The sequence below is a fragment of the Boleophthalmus pectinirostris genome, unplaced genomic scaffold (assembly GCF_026225935.1).
Source record: "Boleophthalmus pectinirostris isolate CB_2022bp ecotype Guang Dong unplaced genomic scaffold, ASM2622593v1 HiC_scaffold_20, whole genome shotgun sequence".
In the NCBI taxonomy this organism is placed as follows: Eukaryota; Metazoa; Chordata; class Actinopteri; order Gobiiformes; family Gobiidae; genus Boleophthalmus; species Boleophthalmus pectinirostris.
The window spans coordinates 7,704,498-7,727,047 of record NW_026571153.1 but is presented as its reverse complement, the minus strand read 5'-3'; the positions used below and the strand labels follow the sequence as shown (position 1 = coordinate 7,727,047).

Below are 22,550 nucleotides of genomic sequence, written 5' to 3'. Positions count from 1 at the left end.
TACTTCCTTTTCTTCACAACTTTCCCCCCCACAAACTGCCACTCGATGGATAAATATTTACAAGTACTATTCCACCATACTAAGTCATAATTCGAAAAACTTGTTATGCAGCCGCTGCATTGAACGCTGAGTTAAAGGCAGAGGATACATTTCTCTATTTAAATATAAGTATTGCTGACCGTACTGTTGCTACTCTTGATGCAGCATTACTGACCTGCAAATGTGTCTGAGCGGTTGTGGTTTTTGCAGTTAGAAGAATACAAACTGAAAGTAGAGCAGAGGTGAATGTGGCTCTAACAGGAAGAAACTGACAAGTGGCAAGTCTCACACATAAATCATACATGAACTATATTTCACTTGCATTTGAATAGGATAAAATCTTAAACTCACATTATACATATATTCTTCAATGAGATCTGAATCTTCACAGATGCTTTTAAAGGTCCTATATGATGCAAAATTGATTCTTGTGAGCTTTAAGTCATGTTAGAATGTTGTTACCTCATCAAAAACAAACCCGAAGTTGTGTTTTGTTTCATTCACACATGTTTGAGTAACTTTTTATTATTAGTCTGTCTTCATATCCAAAGCTCAACATGCTCCGTCCCACCTTGTGCTGTCATGAAGTGGTAGTTTTCAAGTTAAAAGCTATGTTTACCTTTAGTTCTGTAGAGATTAGCATTTCCAGGGCTGAAAAATCATCAAATCATCCAAATGATTCTGGTGAAGGTGTATGGAGTTTAAAAAACACAGTGGAGCACTCCCTGTGATACCACATGACATCACGAGGTTTTCTGTTTGTGAAAAGAACTCAGAGTAAATGTGCAGGTTTTTATCTAAAAAAAAGTAGGAATGAAGTATATTTATATTGTTATTGTTGGCATTGGTGGTGATGATGATGGCGATGATATTATTTGTCTTTATTGTTGTCCTTATTATCATTATTTCTTTAATTAATTCTATTTTATTATTATTATTGTTGTTGTTGTTGTTGTTGTTGTTGTTACTAAATATGTAAACGTGCATGGGTGTGTGAGTGTGTGAACTGGCCTGTTGCTCTTTTTTTTTTTTTTTTTGGTTATATTTGGTTATAGGTTATATGACTTATGTTCATGTGTTCAGTTGTTCATGTAAATATTTTTTATCTGAAAATTGATAAAATATTTGAAAAAAAAAAAAAGTGCAGGTTTGTGTGTTAAATGTGTTAAAAGTGAATGAAACAAAACACAACTTTGAGTATGTTTGTGATGAGGAAACATTATAACATAGAAAACAGCGTAATATGGGCTCTTTAAGTAGGTCTACAAAACATTCCTGTTATTATTATTTTATACTTTCCTTCTTGAATCGTTTTAGAGAAGTATCAGATTTAAGAGAATTAAAACTAAAAGGTTAGTATCAAAATGTGTTGACTGCTCATGTTGAAATAAAGGATTTTTTTTTTAGTTTATGAAAATACATGTCTTCCTCTTCTCTAAGTTTTGAGTTGTCTTTTGTTTCATACACATATGTTTGGGTAATCTTGCATTCTCTGTCTTATCAGTCTTATGCTGAAAATACTCTTCATGTAATTTTTTTTTTTTTAAATTGTACTTTTCTAGCAGCATTCTTTTACTCCTACTTGAGTCATTGTTGTATTGAAGTAACATAACTCTTACTTGAGTAAAAGTTTCGGTTCCTGTTCCCACTGTGAGTGAGTTTACAAGTGACAAAAGTTTTATGTTGACAATATGAAATTATTTGAACATTGAGTTTCTTGCATTGCTCCTTCAGATATGATTTAGTTTGTCTCATTTTTGTTTCTATCCTTTGAAAAAACAAAGCATTAGTTCATGTTTTGTCCACATACAAAATGTTCGCTGCAAACTCGGGATGATTTAGGCAGTCAAAGGTTTCCTTTTTCGGCTTTCCCGTGGATCAATCCTGCCCATCGCCTTCACCTTTCACTATTTTTCAATTCCGTTGGGAAGGGAAACAGTTTGAACAGAGGTTTGCAGTCACACAGGTTTGATTCCCTTTTGCATCTATGGAGTTCGCAAACACATTTCTTGAGCCGTTTTCTGCTGTTAGGATCCAACAACCACACAATTAACGATGTCCGAATCCCAAAACTAAAATATGACAATATCAGAACCAGAATCAAAGCAATATGTTTCAAAAGACTAGAAAAGATCGGCTTTGTCAAGAGACGTATCCCACTGGGAAAACAAACATGGCAGTTTGATGCTCACTTTTTCGGAAAATCCTTCCCAGTATGCATTGCACAATGACCGGAAGTCTGAGATTCTTGATGCGTCTATTACATTAACTCCAAATTAAGTTGAATAAATAGGGGAGACCAGGGCACAGTGAATCAGAAAAGTAATTTTTCAGCCTGTAACACAGACTAATGATAGCATAGTTTCTTTTTTGTTATAAGTAAGTAATGCTGTGTGTTGTCCATACAAAATTGTTACTAAGTTTCAAATAACTGCTTTGGGTCCTTACTGGGAAATTTTTTTGATTCACCCTGCCCCTGTACCGGGGTAGGGTGAAGCAGCAAGTGGATGAAATCATGTATGTTACAGGGGTATTGTGGTTAGCTGTTGATGTTTGAGGTTCTTTTATGAAGAGCTTAATGTTGAGAAATTATGGTTGATGGTTGGAAAAAAAAAAAAAAAGGAAGGAAACAATTGTCTATATAAAGCCACAGATGAGCTTTGGTGACCAAATGAAACAACGTGAACTCAACTTAAGGTGGAACGGAATAACTGTTACACTTTTTCTCAAGCAGAGCTGCACTGATCTGCAGACAGAGACCAGACTGGACCTGAGGTAAAAGCATCAAGTTTACTCTATAACTCTGTGTTGTTTTACATTCTTCTTTCTGTTTTAGTTCACAGACATGGAGACCACTGTGCTGACTTTGACGCTTTGTCTGGTGATTCAGTCTTTTGCAATGGTAAGAGACATTTATTGATTCAAATTCTTAAGATATTTGTCTTGGTTTTAGGATAATATTTTATTTCTTTCTGAAATTACCTAGGAGTCCAAACGATCAACTCCACTGAACATGATGGGAAATTCAATTGACGACATGTACGATGGCTGCAAGAAGTCAATGGCTAAAGTCGTCAAGAACGTTTACTTCCCCAGAGAGAACAACATTGACCCATTTAAAAATGCTTGGAAGGTTGCAGGCCCCTTCGCAAAAAAAAAGTATGAAAAACGTCCGGACAAAGCATTAACCCTAGAGCAAGTCCAAGCAGTCTATGTTTACTCACAAGAATTTCCCAATGTCTATGGACTGCTTAATGCAATGGTCAGAGACGGTAAAGCTAAATACGCCTCTAAGGACTTCCCATACCACGCTTTACACTTTTGGATCACTTCTGCCCTTCAGGTCATTAAGGATAACAATACCAAGCCATGTCAAACCACCTACAGGAGAACCAAGAACAAATATACAGGTGAAGTCAACCATGAAATGCGCTTTGGTTATTTTGCATCCTCTAGTACAGATCCAGATCAGATCACTTTTGGAAGAGAGACCTGCTTTTACACTAAGACCTGTTTTGGTGCAAACATCAAAAGCTACTCAAAATTGGATGAGGATGAAGTGCTGATTCCCCCTTACGAGACGTTCAAAATAACAAAAATAGCTGAGGGCTCTTACAAAGAGCTGAAAGAATGTAACAAAATCTTTGTCCTAAAGAGTACTGGAAAGTTGAGCAATCTCAACTGCAAGGCAACTAAGCCAAAATCTTACTTCAACTAGCCTGAAGTACTGAAGTTGTTGAAATTAGGCATTAGGCTTAAATTAGGCAATAAGACTAATGCAAATGTAATTGTTCTGAGCTGTACAATGTTTCTATGAATAAAGAAGAATAAACATGTTAACAGTGTGTGTGTAATTAATGACAGACTGTAAAATGAAAGTTGAGCAAACTAAACCACAGGACAATCTGAAGCTGTGTATTTAAATGACATTTAAATAATTCCCCTTGTGGATCATTAGAGTTTCTCTAAGTCTGTTACTCTGATGGGATAGAGCCAGGTTAGACTTCATATATTAAAGCAACTCTGCAACTTTCTGTGTGTTTCTTAGTACAAACACACTGTTTGTACTAAGGTCCCACTTTGGTGCTAACATAGTCCTGAAATACTTATTTTATTTTTTAAGAAGTCATACTAAGTAATGTGTATGTAGGTTTGAACTTGGTTAGTATTTGTTCAAAAGTTAGGCCTTTAGTATTTTTAATAGAGATAAAAACAAAAGAGTGTCATTGGAAAGGAGGCATTCTGTTTACTCTTTTGTAAAGCAAGTTTTCAAAAGCCAATTGTATTTTACTGCTATTCCTCCTTTAATAAATCCACTAGAAATGAAGGTGGGCAGCACTCGGTTACATTTACTTAAGTAACTTTTTTTTTTATTTACTTTTCTACCAGCATTCTTCTCCTACTTGAGAATTTTTTGTGTTGAAGTATCAGTACTCTTAGTTGAGTAAAAGTTTCGGTTCCTGTTCCCACTGTGAGTGAGTCTGCAAGTGACAAAAGTTTTTCTGTTGACAATATGAAATGATTTGAACTGAGTTTCTTGCATTGCTCCTTCAGATATGATTTAGCTTGTCTCAATTTTGTTTCTGTCCTTTGAAAAAACAAAGCATTCGTTCATGTTTTGTCCTTCCAATTACATTAACTCCAAATTAAGTTAAATAAATATAACTGGTTACGTCCTGTTACTCTTTAACTTGAGTAGTAGTTTTCCTAAATATTTTCTTACTTTTACATTTCTTGGACCACTATTTGTACTTCTGCATGAGTACTATTACTTTAAAGAATGTTACTCTTAGTGCAACTTAGTATTAAACATTATGCAGTAGTTATGAAGCAGCAGTTTCAGTGTTGAGTCGTGTAAGTTATGGTGAGATGTGGTTAGCTGTTGATGTGTGAGAGTCTTTTCTGAAGAGCTTAATGCAAGGAAATTATGTTGAAGGTGAGAAAAGACAGGAAACAACTGCTTGTGTAACGCAACAGACGTGACCACATGAAACAATTTGAACTCACTTTAAGATAGAACAGAATAATTGTTACACTTTTTCGTAAATACAGTTGTATGAAATTTTGCAGTTTGTACAGTTGTCTGTATTTTGTGCGTTCTGACTGCAAACATGAGTACAGCGATGCAGATTTTGATTCTTTCCTGGATGTGGTTCATTGCATCTGCAAAGGTGAGAAGACATTTGATTTGAACAATGATGTTTTAAGTTTGTACTAAGGTCCCACTTTAGTTTTAACATAGTCCTGAAATTGTAGTTTTTTATGAAGTCATACAAAGTAATGTGTATGTAGGTTTGAGCCTGGTTTAGTATTAGTTCAAAACTTAGACTTAGAAGCTTTAGCATTTTTAAACAGAGATAAGATCATTTGCAAAAACAAATGAGTGCCATTAGAAATTCATCGGAGGCTGGCTGTTTACTCTTTGTAACAGAGGTGGAGACTTGTGAGTCGTGACTTGGACTCGAGTCAGACTCGAGTCGCTGTTTTTGGACTTGAGATTTGACTTGATAAAATGAGATAAGACTTGGGACTCGACTTCGACTTGAGCCTTGTGACTTGACAAGACTAGTTGACAAAATAGCAATAGCACTCTTAAATCTTAACTCTTTCTGTTCTGACTGTAATAATTTGAACTTTTGTCAAGACATTTAAAAAGGAAAAAACAGCATTTCTGCAACTTTTATATAAATACTCATTTACTGTGATTTTTTAAGATCAATTTAGTTTAAAATCATCTAAATTGCAAACATCTCAGCTATATTTGTTACTTTGGTTTAAAGACTTGAATTTACTCAAAGCAGACGACTTGGACTTGACTTGGACTTATGGGCCAGTGACTCAAGACTCGACTTGGACTTGCCTGTATTTGACTTGGGACTTGACTCGGACTTGAGATCAAAGACTTGATACTTACTTGCGACTTGCAAAACAAAGACTTGGTCCCACCTCTGCTTTGTAAAGCATGTTTTCAAAAGCCAAATGTATTTTACTGTTATCAAAATGTTATTCTATCTCCTTCAATAAATCCACTAGAAATGAAGTACACATAGTACCTACAGAAGATGTTAACAAAAAGAAAATACTTCTTGGTAATTTTCAAAACCGAGAAAGATGGATGTTTTTGCAATTGAACTCATTTGGACTTTTGACCACTCAAAAGATGTGACAGTTTGTTTCGAATTGTTAAAAGCACTATGGCTGCGTTCAGACTGCAGCCTCAAGTGACCCAAATTTTTTTGCCTATGCTCCTGTACTTGATTTTTTAATGACTGAAGTCTGAATGACACAGATCAGATTTTTTCAAATGCGACCCAGGCCATTTGGATATGTGCTCCTGAAACTGATACATATCCGATCTTTTGACATGGGACTTGAATCTGAATGATCAGGTCACATTCATCCCGCCTACACATCAGGCTCAGAGTCTAGTCAACGGAGGGAAAGCGAGGTTAGCGAGTTTGTTAATATTTGGGGGGGAATCGCTGTATTCAGGCCAAATTGGAGGAGTCTTATCGGAACCGGGCGTTTTCTGAAATGATTGCCAAAGAAATGTCCGAGCGTGGCTACAGACGGTTCTGGCTCCAGTGTCAACAAAAAATAAAGAGTCTGCGCGCCAAATAGAAGGAGGATAAAGACTCAAACAAACGAAGCAGATGTGGACGTGTAACCTGTCTATTTTATGAAGAACTGGACCGTATTTTGGGAGACAAGCTCAGCGTGTAGGCGACTTCTGTAAACACTGAGCAAACTCGCTGCATGTGACGTCGTTGTGTCCTCCAACGTGCATGCGGGACACTTTTGGGGTGTTTAAAGTTCACAGTGGAGATCACATACAAGTCGCATTTAATTGGAAATGTGAACGGCGCAAAAAAATCCAAATTGAGCATTAAGCCCTGCAGTCTGAACGTAGCCAATGTAACTTTTCTGGTGGAGGGTTCACCACCTGCTTGTCTCCATGGAGATGTTACTGCTTTGCATGGAATGCTCCGTAGTATAACATTTACCTTATCTCCACAGAAACATGTGACGGCACCAGGCCAAGTTACAGTTCAGATAAGCTCAGACTGTGGAACATTCCAGGCAAAGCAATAACATCTCCATGGTGACAAGCACGTGCAGTTACAGTTACATAGTGCACCTTTCCTCGATATGTCAGTTTATGCTCTTTTCAACATCCAGTAAGACATTATTTTTTCTTATATGCTCTTCTATGCAGGTCCTTGAACCAGTGGAACTTTACATGGAGCAGAAGTTCACCTCACCTGCACCGGTCAAACTGAGCATGATGGACCAGTCTGTAGACGACATGTACTCTGGCTGCATCAATGTAATGACCGCAAAGGTTCAAAACAAATACTTCCCCAAAGAGATGAAGAATAGTGATTTAAAAAAGCTTGGAAAAATTCTGATTCGTGTTTCAAAAAAGCCCAGAGCAAACTAAAACCGACTGACAAAGATTTGACCGAAAATCACTTGCGAGCCATATGCGTTTACACGGCAGCTGACACCTACAAAGACTTCAATGAAAAAGGCAAGTCCAGTGCAAAAGGTTACACCACTGGCTCCTTTAAATACTACTCTCTTCACTTCTGGCTCACTCGCGCCATACAAATCCTTGCCACCAACAACCAAACTTGCCATTCCACAATCAGGAGAAGTAGGGAAACTTTTACCGGTGAAATCAAACAAATCGTACGTTTTGGCCATTTCGCTTCAAGTTCATTCGATCAAAAGCTCTTTAATTACGGAAAGAAGACTTGTTTTTTAATTCGGACCTGTTTAGGCGCGTTCCTCAGACATTTTTCGTTTTTTGAGTATGAAGAAGAGGTCCTCATTCCACCCTATGAGATGTTCAAGATAACGAAAATTACAGAGAAACCAAAGAAGGATCTGGAGTGTGAGAAGATCATAGAGCTGAAGAGTGTGGGAATTCACAGTGGGTTAAACTGCAAGGCTGCATTCAAAGAAGGATTCAAAACAGTATAGACTTCACAAGATTTCACAACTTCCTGTTTTTGTATTTGACCTTTCTGTGCATACTTCTCTTTTCTAATGCTAATCAACCAGACTTGATGCTTGACAATGACTGTGGTGCTGTAATTTCAATAAAATTTGAAATGTGACTTGGCTCTGTGGCATCTTCTAGTTATGCTATGGAGATGGGAAAGTTTAATGCCATACTGTGGAACATTGCAAGCAAAGCACCACATATTTGTTTTAATGGAGATCTTTTCTGGGCTATTTTAGAAATGATGTCCTTTAAAACAAATATGGGATGACAACCACAGTGACACACTGCAGTCTATCCTAAAGTTTTACACCTTAAAGGTCCTATGTTATACAAAATAGACTCTTAATAGCCATGTTAGAATGTTGTTTCCTCCTCAAAAACAGGCCCAGAGTTGTGTTTTGTTTCATTCACACATGTTTGAGTCACCCTTTATTATTAGTCTCTCTATATCTCCAAAGCTCAAATTCCCCCGTTCCACTTTAGCTGTTTTCAGGCCAGTCAGAACGGTGCTGGTTTCCACATCGGTTACACTGGGAACCGACGTGCTCACTGGTGAACGACTCGCGTGAACGACTTAAGTCAGGGATGGGCAAACTACGGCCCGGGGGCCATATGCGGCCCTTTGAACCTTTTAATCCTGCCCGCCGAACTTGAATAAATAATAATAATAAACCTTGTTAATGTTTTATTTTTCCTGCATTTCCGGCGTTTCCCGGTAGATGGCGCACTATATATACATTGAGGTGCGGCGGCTTCTGTTGGCCGCAATGCTTTATGGGAAAGTATTGACAGGAGTCATTTCGGGCGGTGTATTCGGACCATGAATGAGGTAGAAGTGTTCAAGACATAAGGCTACACTGTTTCCGCATTTGTGTGTAACAAAATCATTTAGTTCATGTTTACTGTAACAGAAAGTTTTGAAGTTTTAGTTAGATTTTGACTGGGCAATTTTTTTGTGTTGTCTGCGTGCTCTGTGAAAGTGCTCAGGACACATGTTTGCCTTCGGTGTACAGTGGGCCTTACCTCATTTCACTTTTCATGAGTTCTGGAACTTACATGTCTAAAAGTTGCAGTGCGTAGTGCAGAATACGTCCTACATGAGAGTAAATACAAGTGCAATGGAGCCGGGCTCTGAACACGTCATGTCCCGTCTTCTGTCCGGCCCTTCAGTCAAATCTTAGAACCCTGTGTGGCCCCCGAGCCAAAAAGTTTGCCCACCCCTGACTTAAGTGAACCCATGATGCGTCATCAACAGAGGGTGTGGATTTGCCACCAATAAAAAACAAGACCATAGGAAAGTGGATGTCACAGCGAGGAAAATAACAATCATGGATCACATCATTGACACCAGCGAGCATTTGTACTCATACAAATCATTATTTATCTGTGCCGAGCTTTGCTACAACATCTGCTGTGGAGAAGGCGGCAGTGACGCCCAATCCAAAAATGTAACCTTACGGGGCGGATATAACAAATATTTGGTCTCCTCCACTGGCCACTGCACAATCTTCTTGCCACTTGATTTCATTCCACTGAGAACCAACTTTTCCGTTCTTGAACATTCTGATTTTCAGCGTGAACATGTCAGTCGGTTCAAGATTAGGTGCGGGAATCTGCACCGGCACGGTTCTCTGTCGGCCTGAAAACACTACTTTTGATGTAATGAAGCAGTAGTTTAAGTTAACAGCTCCTTTTACCTTTAGTTCTGTAGAGACTGACTATTACTATTTTACTATTATTACTATTTACTATTACTATTCCAGGGCTGAAATCATCCAAATGATTCAGTGAAGGCGTGTGGAGTTTAAAAACACATTTGAGCATTTCCTTTATTATCTCATAACACAAGGTGGAACAGAGTGTTTTCATTCAGGAGAAGAACACAGCCGAAATGTGCAGGCTTTGTATATTAAACATGTGTGAATGAAACAAAATAGAGCTCCAGGTCTGTTTGTGATGAGGAAAAAAAACATTATAACATAGATCAGAAAAAAGCGTAAGCGTAACTGACTTCACTGTCAGAGGAAAAAGTGCAAGATTCATCACAATAGCTAAGTTAAAAAAGAAGTAAACAAAAGTGACAAAAGTAGCAATCAGACAATATAATGCAAACAATAACAAAATATGGATTATTTAAAAGTTGCTAATGCTGTAGTTTAGACTTGTATATACATTATTAAGGGTTTGTTTAATTTGTACAGTTTAACTTCACACTTGAGTCGGTTATGTGAACAAAATTTCCAAATATTCTCTTTCACTTTCTGTCTCATCTTTTCATTTTGAGACCATTTCCTGTAAAATAAAAACTTCCTCTTTAAGATAAAATAAGATGCAGCTACACACTCGCAAACCGTTCATATTCAGTACACAAGGAGCAGAGAGCACAATACAAGCAGAGTGACAAAACTGAAACAAGGTGAGTGAAGCTCTAACTGTCTTTTATTTTATTGTTTAAGTGTTTAACTTAAAAGCTTGTATTTTGTGTCTATAGATAAATTCATGGAGACTGTCATACTGACCTTTGTGCTTTGCCTCATGGCCCCTACGGCTTCGGCAGAGGTGAGAATACTATAACTATTAACACAATTTCTTTGGTTGTTTATCCATGGGTTTCAGAATCAAATTTACTCAATTGAAATCAAAATATTAACACTATATTCTGACCTTTTCCAGAGCCAACCAATTGAATTAAGCATAATGAGCCAAACCATTGACGATATGTTCGCGGGCTGCAACGAGAAGATGGCTACCAAAGTCCAAGAAGTTTACTTCCCTAGAGAGATCCAGAACTCTCCATTTCAAAATGCCTGGAATCTGGCCGAACCGTGCGCTGAAACCAACTTAGACAAGCTCCCAGCTGAACACAAGGAGCTAACAAAAGAAAATCTGCAAGCGATATGCGCCTACACCGATGCTTCAACAAAACTGTACTCACAACTCAATAGAGAACTCAGAAACGGAGCCACGATGTACGATACTCCCGCATTTCAGTACCACACTTTGTACTTCTGGCTAACTTCTGCTTTACAGATTCTTCAGAGAGCCTGTGAAACAACATACAGAAGAACCCGTAGTGTTTATGATGGAAAAATCGGCACCACAATTCGTTTTGGTTACTTTGCGTCAACTTCGCGCAACCCAAACGTGGTAGAATATGGCGAAGAGAGCTGTTTTCATATTAAAACCTGCTACGGCGCGTACATTGGTGACTACTCGGTGGTGCCAAGTGAGGAGGAAGTGCTGGTGCCCACCTACGAGAAGTTTCGAATCGTCGATATTGTGTCAGACTCCTATGGGGAGCTAAAGTGTAAAAAGATATTTGTACTGGAGAGTGAAGGGTACAGCACTAATCTCAACTGTAATCAGGGACGGACTGGCAGTCTGTGCCAATGGCCGTTCTAACAGCAGAGGGTGCCTAACAGAATAATTTGCCCATTTGTCAAGCATAAATTGCATTGGCCTAAATGGTTGGATGCATAGACTGTATATATATCTAAATGGATGTAGCTAATATTGGAATATTGTGGCTCTCTCTCTGTAACTGCTGCTGTGAGCCTTTTCATTTTGGTCTTAAAATGTTCATCTTAACCTGCTCTACATGATCCTGGTGTTTTTTTCTCGCTATTTAGTCTGTCAAAAAGTCCTATTCATATAATATTGAGCGTGGCTTCAGATTCGCTCCTGTAACCGTGAGCATCGCAAGCTTCATCTGAGTGGAACTGAACGCTGTGGGTGACGTCACACTCGCTTAGCTGACTTCTTTATACAGTCTGTGTTTGGATGGTCATTGAGCCATTTGGGAATTGTCACAAATTGAACAAACAACTGTGAAAGTATTTTTGTGAGACTGCCTTCCTCATATTATATAGCATATGAAAAATGTGAAATTATTAATGTTTAAATTTACTGACAGATTTAATTTATAATGTTGTTACCTCATCAAAAATAAACCTGGAGTTGTGTTTTGTTTTATTCACACATGTTTGAGTAATCATTTATTATGATGTAGTCTGTCTTTACACTAAGGAACCACTCATTCATTCACACACACACACATCAGTGTACATAGTCACTGCAGGTGAGGTGGGTTGATTGTCTTGCCCAAGGACATAATGACATAATGTGTGTCAGTGGATCTGACTGCTTTACCAATGATGTTTATGTCATAAGTTTACAAATCTGTTCAAAGCAGTAGAGAGGCTGTACAGACTATAGTCAGTGTTACTTTTAAAATATGTGTATTATTTATGTGTAACAACCTGCACAACAAAATATCACAATAAAACCTGGTTTGCACGTATGACATTTCTTGACCCTGACGCTGCACACATATGAGTGAAAACCATTTCAGGAGACTCCATCAAGTTCACTGACAGAAGCAGAGCTAGCAGGCTGAAAAATCTGTTTGACTTAACTTCCTCAAACACCGTGAGTCGCTGCTTCAATGGCCAAACATCTGGTGGCTAAACTAGGACAAACCTCTCAATTCATTTCTAATTCACTGCAACAGGATTGGCACGAGTCTCCCCTTTTGTCCACCCTTTGCTTCTCTGCGCTGTATGTGCAGTAGGTCAGCTGTGTAGGCCGGTAACAGCCTTCTAAAACTTCAGCTGACCACTTTGAATGAGAGTGCATAGTTTTTGGTCTGTTTTATTATGAAATGTGCTTTTAAAATATTTGTATGAAATAAAAAGTACATTTTTTTTAACACTTGATCATGTCTCTTGTTCATTCAGTCCTTGTGACCTGCAGGTCTTAGCGTGGATCATTATTGAGGGGGGCCCTTCTGCTTGGGTTAGTGGAGAATCATTAGTTTCCAAATTTTGTATTGATCTCTCAGCCTCCACACACACATATTCAATACTTTACAAGGATGTGAGTCTGGTCACTGGTGAGTGACTCTTCCTGGGTTCAGATAGACATGATTGACAGGTGGACTACCCAGTCAGAGAGGTGCATGGGCTCTCTTTATTTATTATTTCTATTTATATTTCTATTATTATTTCTTTTGGCACAGAGACCAGCTGCTCCTTCGAATATTTTTCAGATTTAGGATGTTTAAAAATGAAATTTCATATTTAGTCCAGACTCTGAGCACAGCAGGAAGCCTATCCCTGTACAAGGAGATCTATCACCTTAGCTTTTTGTTTTTATTATCATTATTTATGCTTCTCCTTAAAAAATAAAAAAATAAAAAAATCCAGTAATTCGTTACTAAATCCCCACATCTTTTGGTGACTCTTCATGTCATAACTTGAACCAGTTTCAGTAATCTCTAAAATTCAAGATCTGTTGTGAAACATACACAAGAAAAACATCATTTCATCATCATTTTACATGTCACAGTGACGTACTGGATCCAACAGATCACAATGTAATGGCCCGCTGACAGTTCTGCTCTGCCCCTCTCTCATCAAATTGCCCAAAATGCAGTGTGAGGAGCTGAAATAGAAGGCAGCACTCGCCAAACACTTCTATGGGGTACTGATTGCTAACAAATAACATATTTAGATCACCATGTTACGTTTTGTTGTTTTAAAAATGCTATAATCACTGAAAACCACTTTTTTAACATGTTTAACTAGTTTCAGTTTTTGATGCTGTGTGTCTCTGCCACATCCTGTTCTTCGGAGGCAATCTGATTCTTGTAAGTAGATCTGCACATGAAAGAGAAAGTGAAGTTGAAGTTATAAAAATGGTTTCACAGAAGACCACACAGGACATATGCTACCAGTCATAAAACAATAAAACCAGTAAAAGCAAGTTAAAGTGAAACCGTAACACCAGAACCTGACCACATCCGGTGAGTTCAGCTGATAAATGAGACGTCCCAGCAGTCGGAGGGCGCTTCTGAGTAAGATCACAGATGTTCACCAAAACATGTCACGGTTTGCCATTAAAAACACACAGCAACAAATGAATTCATCATCAGTCATTTAAATTATGCAACTACATATTTATTTATTGTGATATTGTTAAAATGTCACTTGATGAGAATTTGAGATATGATTCTATAGGCTCTATTCACGCTTTCCGGAAGACGTTTCTGAACATGCGGATGATGACTTCCGGTGTAGTTACCGACACTGGGCATGTAATAAAATCGTGGATTCGGCAGCAGCGTCTTCACACCCTGCCAAAGCTTTCCATGGGGGATGTGACTTGACGTGAATCGCATCTTCCATGTCACTTACAGGCGTCTGGTTGTAATTGTCGATCTGACGAACATAACAGAACGCCACAATGACTTTTTTTTATTATTATTTATTAAGTTATTTACATTATAATACACAAATGATTAGGAAATTTATAAAAGGAGAAAAGAAAGAATACAATGACATATAGATTAAGAAAACTGGGTCATTTTCTCAGTTTTCACAGATTTAGTGAGAGTTACTATTGCTGACAGAGCCCAAAGGAAGTCCTCATCGACATGTTTCTAAACGTCTGTCGGCGGTGTGAAAACAAGTGCACGAGAGTGACGTGACTCTGGGAGTGCGTTCAGGGGCAGTACAGCATCACAGACACAGACAAATTACTCCGCAGGTAAATATTGAGGCGGCACCACATATTAGGACATTTATCTGCCTGTAAATTGTATTAAATGGATATAATAGAGAGAGTCTAATTAATTAATTAATCATTGCATTTATATAGCACCTTTCAAGATACCCAAAGCGCTTTATAGTTCATTATTCATTCACTCAAGTCTCAGTCTAAGCTATAACGAGCCCACATGGACTATCGGCCCATATCGGCAAGATTTAGGCCGATAGCCGTTATGTCTCCAAGTGCCCATATCATCTGATAATATCGGCCAACTGATATATCGGTCGGGCCCTACTTCATTTATGTGCTTTCACAGCTGCACTGGGGTAGAGTGACTGAAGCAAGGCTGCCAATCTGCACCTGGGCCCACAAAACCACCAATAATCACTTATACACTCCACTTAACTTGAAAGTGAAGTGTCTTGCCCATGGACACAGCTGATAGGAGTGTCTGGAGGATGAGCACTCTGACCATTAACACATCTTTTTTAGTTTGATTACAGAAATTAAGACCATTGCGTTGACTATTGTGATTTGTCTGCTTTTATCAGTTACTGCTGCACAGGTTGGTATACCTTTTGACACATATTATTTCAGACATGTCAAACTCAGGCCCGGAGTCCAAAGTTGGCCCACGATATAATTATATTTGGCCCACGAGATCATATTAAATATGTATTAGAGCTGCCCACCGGCTACAGATTATATAGACTATAGAGACATTATTTATTTAAAATTTTGGGTAACACTTTAGATTAGGGACCACATATTAACAGCTAGTTAATAGTACAATGCATAATAAGTGCTTAATTACATCTATGTTTGTATTTATAAAGTACTTTTAATGCATTTTTGTTTAAGGCCGTATTTTGCAAGTACTAACCCATTAACTATTTTCTTCCCATTAAAGTATTGGAGATTACAATCGATGTTTTTGTGCATACAATGAAATTTTATTAAGCATTAATAAGTGTTTGATTAATGCCAACTAACAGCTAAGTAACAGCTAATTAACAAACCAATTACCACTTAGTTAGTAATTAATATGTGGTCCCTAAACCAAAGTGTTACCAAATTTTGTTATTATTTTATCTTATGCTTGTTCTGGATTCAATGTTTAAACAAAACTATTATAAAAACATTTATTTTAATAAGAAAAGGTTTGACATTACATATTTCGAAAGAAGAGAAAACATGCAGATGTTGTTGAAATTTTTCAGTAAATATTTAGTTTGGTCCACGACTTAGTCCCAGTTTTACATTTTGGCCTCTGTGAATTTGAGTTTGACACCCCTGTATTATTTACTCACTCATAAGTTTAATGTGCTGTTGTAATCTCTCTAGTGGATCTAATGGATTTAGTGATTTGGAGTGAGACAGTGAGTTTGGTAAACTTATGTTCTGTTGTTTATTCTATAATTATCTGAATAACTATTATGTTAACATATTAACGCCTATTCAGTCTGTTGTTCTCTGTTCTATTGATATTACTGTAACTTGCCTTTCAAGATGAAATGTCAGTTCCTGGGCTCTGATTTTATAAAATACATTTCCCCAAAAAGTGCGACTTTTAGTCATGTGCACTTTATATATGTTTTTTTCTTCTTCATTGTGCATTTTTTGGCTGGTGCAACATACTTCAGAGCAACTTATAGTCAGAAAAATACGATATTCACTGTACTGAGTAACAGTCTATACGGCCATCGAGCGGCCCTCTGCTTCGTCTGTGTTTAGATATGTGACCCTTGATGGAAAAAGTTTGGACACCCCTGATATAATGCAAAAAATAACAAAATACGGATTATCTTCTAAACGCTGCTAATGCTGGAGTTTGGACTTGTACAAACATTATTAAAGGTTTATTTAATCAGTAGTTACAGTTTAACTTCACATTTCAGTCAGGTATGTGAACCAGATTTCCAAATCTTCTCTTACACTTTCTGTCTATGAGTTCATCTTGAGACTGTTTCCTGCACACAACAACAGAACTTCCTCTTTCTAACCACACTGATTAGATAAGATGTGGTCGCTCATTAGCACACAGTTCACAAGGAGCAGAGAGCGCAAACAAGCAGAGTGACAAAACTGAAACAAGGTGAGTGAGTCTTTTATTTTATTACTTAAGTGTTAACATTTAACTTACAAGTTTGTATTTTGTGTCTATAGATACATTTATGGAGGCTGTTATATTGACCTTTGTGCTTTGCCTCATGGCCCCTACGGCTTCGGCACAGGTGAGAATACTACTACTACTACTTCTACTTCTTCTACTTCTACAACAACTACTACTACAACTACTACTACTACTACTACTACTACAAATACTACTACTACTGCTGCTGCTGCTACTACAACAACTACTACTACAACTACTACTACTACTACTACTGCTGCTACAACTACTGTACTAACTATAAATGCATTGTCTTAGTTTTTTTTTTTTTTTTTATCCACGGGTCAGAATAAAATTTGCTTAATTGCCATAGGAAAAAAAAAATTATAAACAAAAAATATATATACACTACAAGAAGTATTACTACTACTATTACTATTACTATTACAACTACGACTGCTACTACTACAAATACTACAACTACTACAAATACAACTACAACAACTACTACAAGAAGTATTACTATTACTATTACTACTACTACAACTACTACTAGTAGTACTACTATTACTATTACAAATACTATTACTACTACTACTGCTGCTGCTGCTGCTACTACAACAACTACTACTGCTACAACTGCTGTACTAACTATAAATGTATTGTCTAAGTTTTTTTTTATTCATGGTTCAGAATCAAATTTGCTCAGTTGCCATAGAAAGAAAAATATTATAAACAAAAAATATATATATACACTACCGTGGTGTTCAAAAGTTTAGAGCACCACACTTTTTCCCGTTTTTATCTGTTTCAACTGTTAACCAAAAAGTATTTTAAACTTTTGATTCATGAAAGTGTTCACCTTTGGCAGATATAACAGCTGAACACACTCGTGGCTCGTTCTTTTTACAATAGAAATCAAATATTCTTCAGAAAGTTCTTCCCAAGTTTGTTGCAGAAGTTTCCATAAATGTGTGGCACTTGTAGGTTGCTTCACTCTTCTGTCCAGTTCATCCCAAACCAGCTCGATGGGGTTTAAGTCTGGAGACTGTGCTGGACACTCCATGTTTTCAAGCTTTACCATCTTGTTCTTTTTTCCTGAGGTAGTTTTGGCAGAGCTTGGACTTGTGTTTTGTATCTTTTACCTTTTTATTTTTTTTAACCTCTGTCTGTTCAGTTCTTACTTTTGTACCATTTCAATTGCAATAAATAACGGGAAAAATGAGGGTGTTTTAAAACTTTTGACCAGTAGTGTATATGAAAATTGTGCTCACAAAAGTAAACTGTCTGAAACCTTAATTGGTGACACAAAAAGGGGGGGATTTCAGTATTTAAAGGTACACTGTGCAACTTTTCTAGTGGGGGATCTGTCACTTGTTTGTCTCATGAAAATGTCATTGGTTTGTCTGGAATGTTACAAGAATAACAGGACATGAAAGTAGGTGTGTCCATAGTGTGTCTCGTAGAGCACCTGTTCTGCTATGTTTAACTCTTTACGACCCAGTGAAGCTCTCTGCCTCTTTATCTTCATCTGACGTACTCAGAGATCTACTTAGAAATATTAACACTATATTTTGACCTTTTTCAGAACCAAACAATCGAGTTAAGCATGATGAACCAAAGCATTGACGACATGTTCACCGGCTGCAGCGAGAAGATGGCTACCAAAGTCCGAGAAGTCTACTTCCCTAGAGAGATCCAGAACTCTCCATTTCAAAACGCCTGGAATCTGGCCGAACCGTGCGCTAAAACCAACCTAGACAAGCTCCCAGCTGAACACAAGGCGCTAACAAAAGATAATCTGCAAGCGATATGTGCCTACACCAACGCTTCAACAAAACTGTACTCACAACTCAATAATGAAGTTAGAAACAGAGCCACGATGTACAACACTTCCGGATTCCAGTACCACGCTTTGTACTTCTGGCTAACTTCTGCTTTACAGATTCTTCAGAGATCTTGTGAAACAGCATACAGAAGAACCCATAGTGTTTTCGATGGAAAAATCAACACCACAATGCGTTTTGGTCAATTTGCTTCATCTTCGCGCAACCCAAACGTGGTAGAATATGGCGAAGAGAGCTGTTTTCATATTAAAACCTGCTTTGGCGCGTACATCGGTGACTACTCGGTGGTGCCAAGTGAGGAAGAAGTGCTGGTGCCCACCTACGAGAAGTTTCGAATCGTCGATATTGTGTCAGGCTCCTATGGGAAGCTAAAGTGTAAGAAGATATTTGTACTGGAGAGTGAAGGGTACAGCACTAATCTCAACTGTAAGGCAGCCAATCACAACCAGAGAATCCAAGCTAGTTTTGCCCTGATTGTTGTTTTGCAGGTTTTGGTTGGATGGTCATTGGGGAATTTGGGAATTGTCACAAATTGAACAAACAATTGTGAAAGTATTTTTGTGAAACTGCCTGCTTCAAATTATATAGCGTGCATTAAAGACTACGTTCAGACTGCAGCCTGAAGTGACCCAAATCTGATCTTTTAATGACACAGATCCAAATTTTTCAAATGCGACCCAGGCCACTTGGATATGTGCTCCTAAAACCGATACATATCTGATATTTTGACATGTGAACGGCCAGGTCGCATTCATCCCACCTACACGTCTGGCTCCGAGTCTAGCCAATGGAGGGAAAGTGAGGTTAACGAGTTCATTAATATTTGGGGGGATCGCTGTATTTGGAGGGATCTTAACAGAATTGCGCCGTTTTAGAAATGACTGCCAAAGGAATGTCTGAGTGCGGCTACAGGTGGTCCTGACTCCAACGAAAAATAAAGAGCCTACGAGCCAAATACAAGGAGGCTAAAGACTCAAACAAACAAAGTAGCCGTGGACATGTAACCTGCTTTGCTTTGCTTGAGCACAGTGTGGCATTAAACACATATATCTTCTACTTATTCATTTGCAAGTGTTTTTATTTCTCAAAACATTCACAAAGAGATGCATTCTTACAGTGAGCGGGCCCACTTCTCCACAGATCTGACCTGTAACTTGGCCTTGTGATGTTGCTTCTTGTCTCCATGGAGATAAATGCAATACTGTAGAACATTACAGGAAAAACAATAACATTTACATGGAGCCAAACAGCTGGCAGACCCTCTACCAAAAATGTTACATAGTGCACCTTTAAGTCTAACCTGTGTACTAAAGCCTTTGGACCAAAATGTTTATCTCATTTCTTGCATTTATGAGTTCACGTTGGTCTTACGTGCAACTTGCCAATAAACATGACCCTTATCTGACATCAACTGAAACAACAGCAATAACCATCAAATTTGACTGGAGCATATTGAACAGACAGCACCAACAACAAAACCAAAACTACCAAACAGTAAATGAGAAATAAGATTATCAGATAGACGGCTTCTATGTGTTATGACTGGTTTATCTGCCTGTTGTGTTGCACTATAAAGTTCACAGACTTGAGTTTATTTGGCTTTTACCAAATAAAATGACCACAAATGGCAATGTTTTGTTGTTGTTTGTTTACTTTGTTTTGTCTTTATAAAAAGTACATTGCTTAAAGTTTCTGGTGGAGGTTCTACCACGTGCTTGTTTCGATGGAGAAGTTATTGATTTGGCTGGAATGTCCCACAGTATGACATTAAACATGGCAGTCTCCATGGTGACAAGCAGGTGACGCTACCTGGCAGAGTTACGGGTCAAATCTGTGCAGAAACAAGCCCATTAACAGCAAGAATTTATGTTTTTCAGGGTATTCATGAGTACTAAAACATCTGCAATTAAGTGCTAGATTAAAAAGTTTAATGGCGTACTACAGAACTATTCAGGCAATGCAATAATATCTCCATGGAAACAAAAAAGGTGAAACATTAGCTTTAGAAAACAGACAAAAATAGACATTGGTTATAAGGGCTACACAATGATTTACATAATTTAGTGAAACAGCAAGTAGACTTTTTCATATACATGGCAGAAAATGAACAAACATGAACCCGGATCACGGAATAGGATGGAAAATAATCTAAACTTCAGATCTGAACTTCTCTGACCAGGAAAAGTGAAATTAAAGTCAAGGGTTTGGGGGGAAATGTGTTTGAATATAACTTGCTTTTATTTCCTTGTATGTTGATGATTCACTTGGATGTAAACTAAAAAACCCCGCATTGTGCACTGTCCTTGTTTAAGAATTCAAAGCGTAGTCATGCCGATGACATTTGCAGTGCGACAGAAGTGAAATATTAAGTTAAGATAAGTTAATTATATGTGAATAGTAAAACAGTTACGATGACACCAGGAAGCATTGTTCAAGTATTTAAGGATGTGAACACTAGTACTAGTTCTAGGACAGTACAAAGTCACTATCAAACAAAGGTAAGAATATTTCAGACATTTATGTGTGTGTATTTTGATCATATTGATGGCGTATAATATTTTAAATGTTTCAAAGCAGAAATGAAGACTCTTCTGCTTCCATTCCTTCTGGGCACCATGATGTCCATTGGCTCTGCGCAGGTAATAACATTTTGCTTTCCAAATTCCTTGTTCGTGCACTTTTTGTAAAACTGTGCCTTACTCAAAACCTTAGGAGCCTTCACCATCACCACGTACATTTAACTTGAGTATGATGAACCAATGTATTGACGACATGTTCGACAACTGCAAGGAAAAAATGGAGGAACAAGTCCAAAAGGTTTACTTCCCAAGAGAGATCAAGAATGAGGAATTTAAAGCGGCTTGGGAAAAATCAGAAACTTGTTCCATAAGGAAACTACAAAACCTGCAGAGAATGTACAGTCAACTAACAATTAATCACACTAGAGCCCTTTGTGTCTACACAGAAGAAGAACCAAACATTTATCGACCTCTAAATGCAGCCCTGAGAAATGGTGCAGCCAATTACAGCACTAGCAATTTCCAGTATCATGCTTTATACTTTTGGATCACTACTGCTCTACAGATCTTGAAACCCGATCAAAGTATTGTACAAACTTACAGAAAAACAGGTGATGTTTATAATGGGCAAGTCAATCAAACAATTCGCTTTGGTCACTTTGCTTCTAGTTCTTTGAATTCCAGTCTGGATGATTTTGGTTCAGAGACTTGTTTTCACATCAAGACCAGATTAGGAGCGAACATTGATAAGTACTCAGAATTTGCTGAAGAAGAAGTGCTTATTCCACCCTATGAGAAGTTCAAAATAACCAAGATTGTACCAAACTCTTATGAAAAGTTGGAATGTACAAAAATCTTTGTGTTAGAGAGTGAAGGACAGAGCAGCAAACTCAACTGTAAAGCAGCCAATCACAACCAGAAAATGAGAGCTAACCGAGCTTTGACAATAGGTTTTCAGATTTTGATTGGATTGACATGGAGCCGGTATCCAGTTACCTCAATATGAACCATTTAGTAATTACATGTAATCAGCTTTTCATTAGTTTGTAATCATTTTCATCTTATTTAATACTTACTTTTATGTGCCTGATCTGCAAAAGTCACTCAAGAATCACAGTGTATATGTTGATCGATTACTTAATTTACTTGGTTATATTGATTTATAAATCGTACTGCTATTAGATAATACTTTCAGAGAATTTGATATTTTAATCACCTTGAACTTCTGAGGGCCATAAATCATGCAATCATTGACTCTTTTTAAGAACTACTTGTACAAGATGTTTTAATAAAAAAGTATCTCTGGAGTCTCTTTGTTTTTATTATTAACTATGTTATCATTTATTTTTATTTATGTTTATGAAGGGCATCACAATAGCATTAGACAAACCAGATGCATTGCTTTGAGTGTTTTAGCACAAGTTTTCAACACCTGTCCATATAAAAATATAAATTACGTGTGTAAAAACAGA

General features: G+C 37.6%; 4 protein-coding genes across 4 annotated transcripts; all 4 read left to right on the top strand.

Annotated features, from left to right (window-relative positions):
* The first annotated feature begins 2,693 nt into the window (after positions 1 to 2,693).
* Positions 2,694 to 3,879, top strand: LOC110164590 (erythroblast NAD(P)(+)--arginine ADP-ribosyltransferase-like). The gene is made up of 3 exons (XM_020929662.2): positions 2,694 to 2,814; positions 2,876 to 2,941; positions 3,026 to 3,879. The coding sequence occupies exons 2-3, from the start codon at positions 2,885 to 2,887 to the stop codon at positions 3,755 to 3,757; spliced, it is 789 nt and encodes a 262-aa protein (XP_020785321.2). The 5' UTR covers positions 2,694 to 2,814; positions 2,876 to 2,884; the 3' UTR covers positions 3,758 to 3,879.
* Positions 3,880 to 10,318: 6,439 nt separating this feature from the next.
* On the top strand, positions 10,319 to 12,028 carry LOC110164645 (NAD(P)(+)--arginine ADP-ribosyltransferase 1-like). The gene is made up of 3 exons (XM_020929733.2): positions 10,319 to 10,466; positions 10,542 to 10,609; positions 10,724 to 12,028. The coding sequence occupies exons 2-3, from the start codon at positions 10,550 to 10,552 to the stop codon at positions 11,450 to 11,452; spliced, it is 789 nt and encodes a 262-aa protein (XP_020785392.2). The 5' UTR covers positions 10,319 to 10,466; positions 10,542 to 10,549; the 3' UTR covers positions 11,453 to 12,028.
* Positions 12,029 to 16,545: 4,517 nt separating this feature from the next.
* On the top strand, positions 16,546 to 19,619 carry LOC110164572 (erythroblast NAD(P)(+)--arginine ADP-ribosyltransferase-like). Its single transcript, XM_020929638.2, has 3 exons — positions 16,546 to 16,694; positions 16,766 to 16,833; positions 18,301 to 19,619. The coding sequence occupies exons 2-3, from the start codon at positions 16,774 to 16,776 to the stop codon at positions 19,093 to 19,095; spliced, it is 855 nt and encodes a 284-aa protein (XP_020785297.2). The 5' UTR covers positions 16,546 to 16,694; positions 16,766 to 16,773; the 3' UTR covers positions 19,096 to 19,619.
* Positions 19,620 to 19,769: 150 nt separating this feature from the next.
* Positions 19,770 to 22,317, top strand: LOC110164483 (T-cell ecto-ADP-ribosyltransferase 1-like). The gene is made up of 2 exons (XM_020929522.2): positions 19,770 to 21,198; positions 21,272 to 22,317. Exons 1-2 carry the CDS (start codon positions 21,139 to 21,141, stop codon positions 22,082 to 22,084), a joined length of 873 nt encoding a protein of 290 aa, XP_020785181.2. The 5' UTR covers positions 19,770 to 21,138; the 3' UTR covers positions 22,085 to 22,317.
* The last annotated feature ends 233 nt before the right edge of the window (positions 22,318 to 22,550 follow it).

Excerpts from the sequence above, each read along its gene's own strand:
- LOC110164590 (XM_020929662.2), top strand. The coding sequence starts at position 2,885 with ATGGAGACCACTGTGCTGACTTTGACGCTTTGTCTGGTGATTCAGTCT. Across the intron at positions 2,942-3,025 it reads TGATTCAGTCTTTTGCAATG|GAGTCCAAACGATCAACTCC; the intron begins GTAAGAGACATT and ends GAAATTACCTAG.
- LOC110164645 (XM_020929733.2), top strand. The coding sequence starts at position 10,550 with ATGGAGACTGTCATACTGACCTTTGTGCTTTGCCTCATGGCCCCTACG. Across the intron at positions 10,610-10,723 it reads CCCCTACGGCTTCGGCAGAG|AGCCAACCAATTGAATTAAG; the intron begins GTGAGAATACTA and ends GACCTTTTCCAG.
- LOC110164572 (XM_020929638.2), top strand. The coding sequence starts at position 16,774 with ATGGAGGCTGTTATATTGACCTTTGTGCTTTGCCTCATGGCCCCTACG. Across the intron at positions 16,834-18,300 it reads CCCCTACGGCTTCGGCACAG|AACCAAACAATCGAGTTAAG; the intron begins GTGAGAATACTA and ends GACCTTTTTCAG.
- LOC110164483 (XM_020929522.2), top strand. The coding sequence starts at position 21,139 with ATGAAGACTCTTCTGCTTCCATTCCTTCTGGGCACCATGATGTCCATT. Across the intron at positions 21,199-21,271 it reads TGTCCATTGGCTCTGCGCAG|GAGCCTTCACCATCACCACG; the intron begins GTAATAACATTT and ends TCAAAACCTTAG.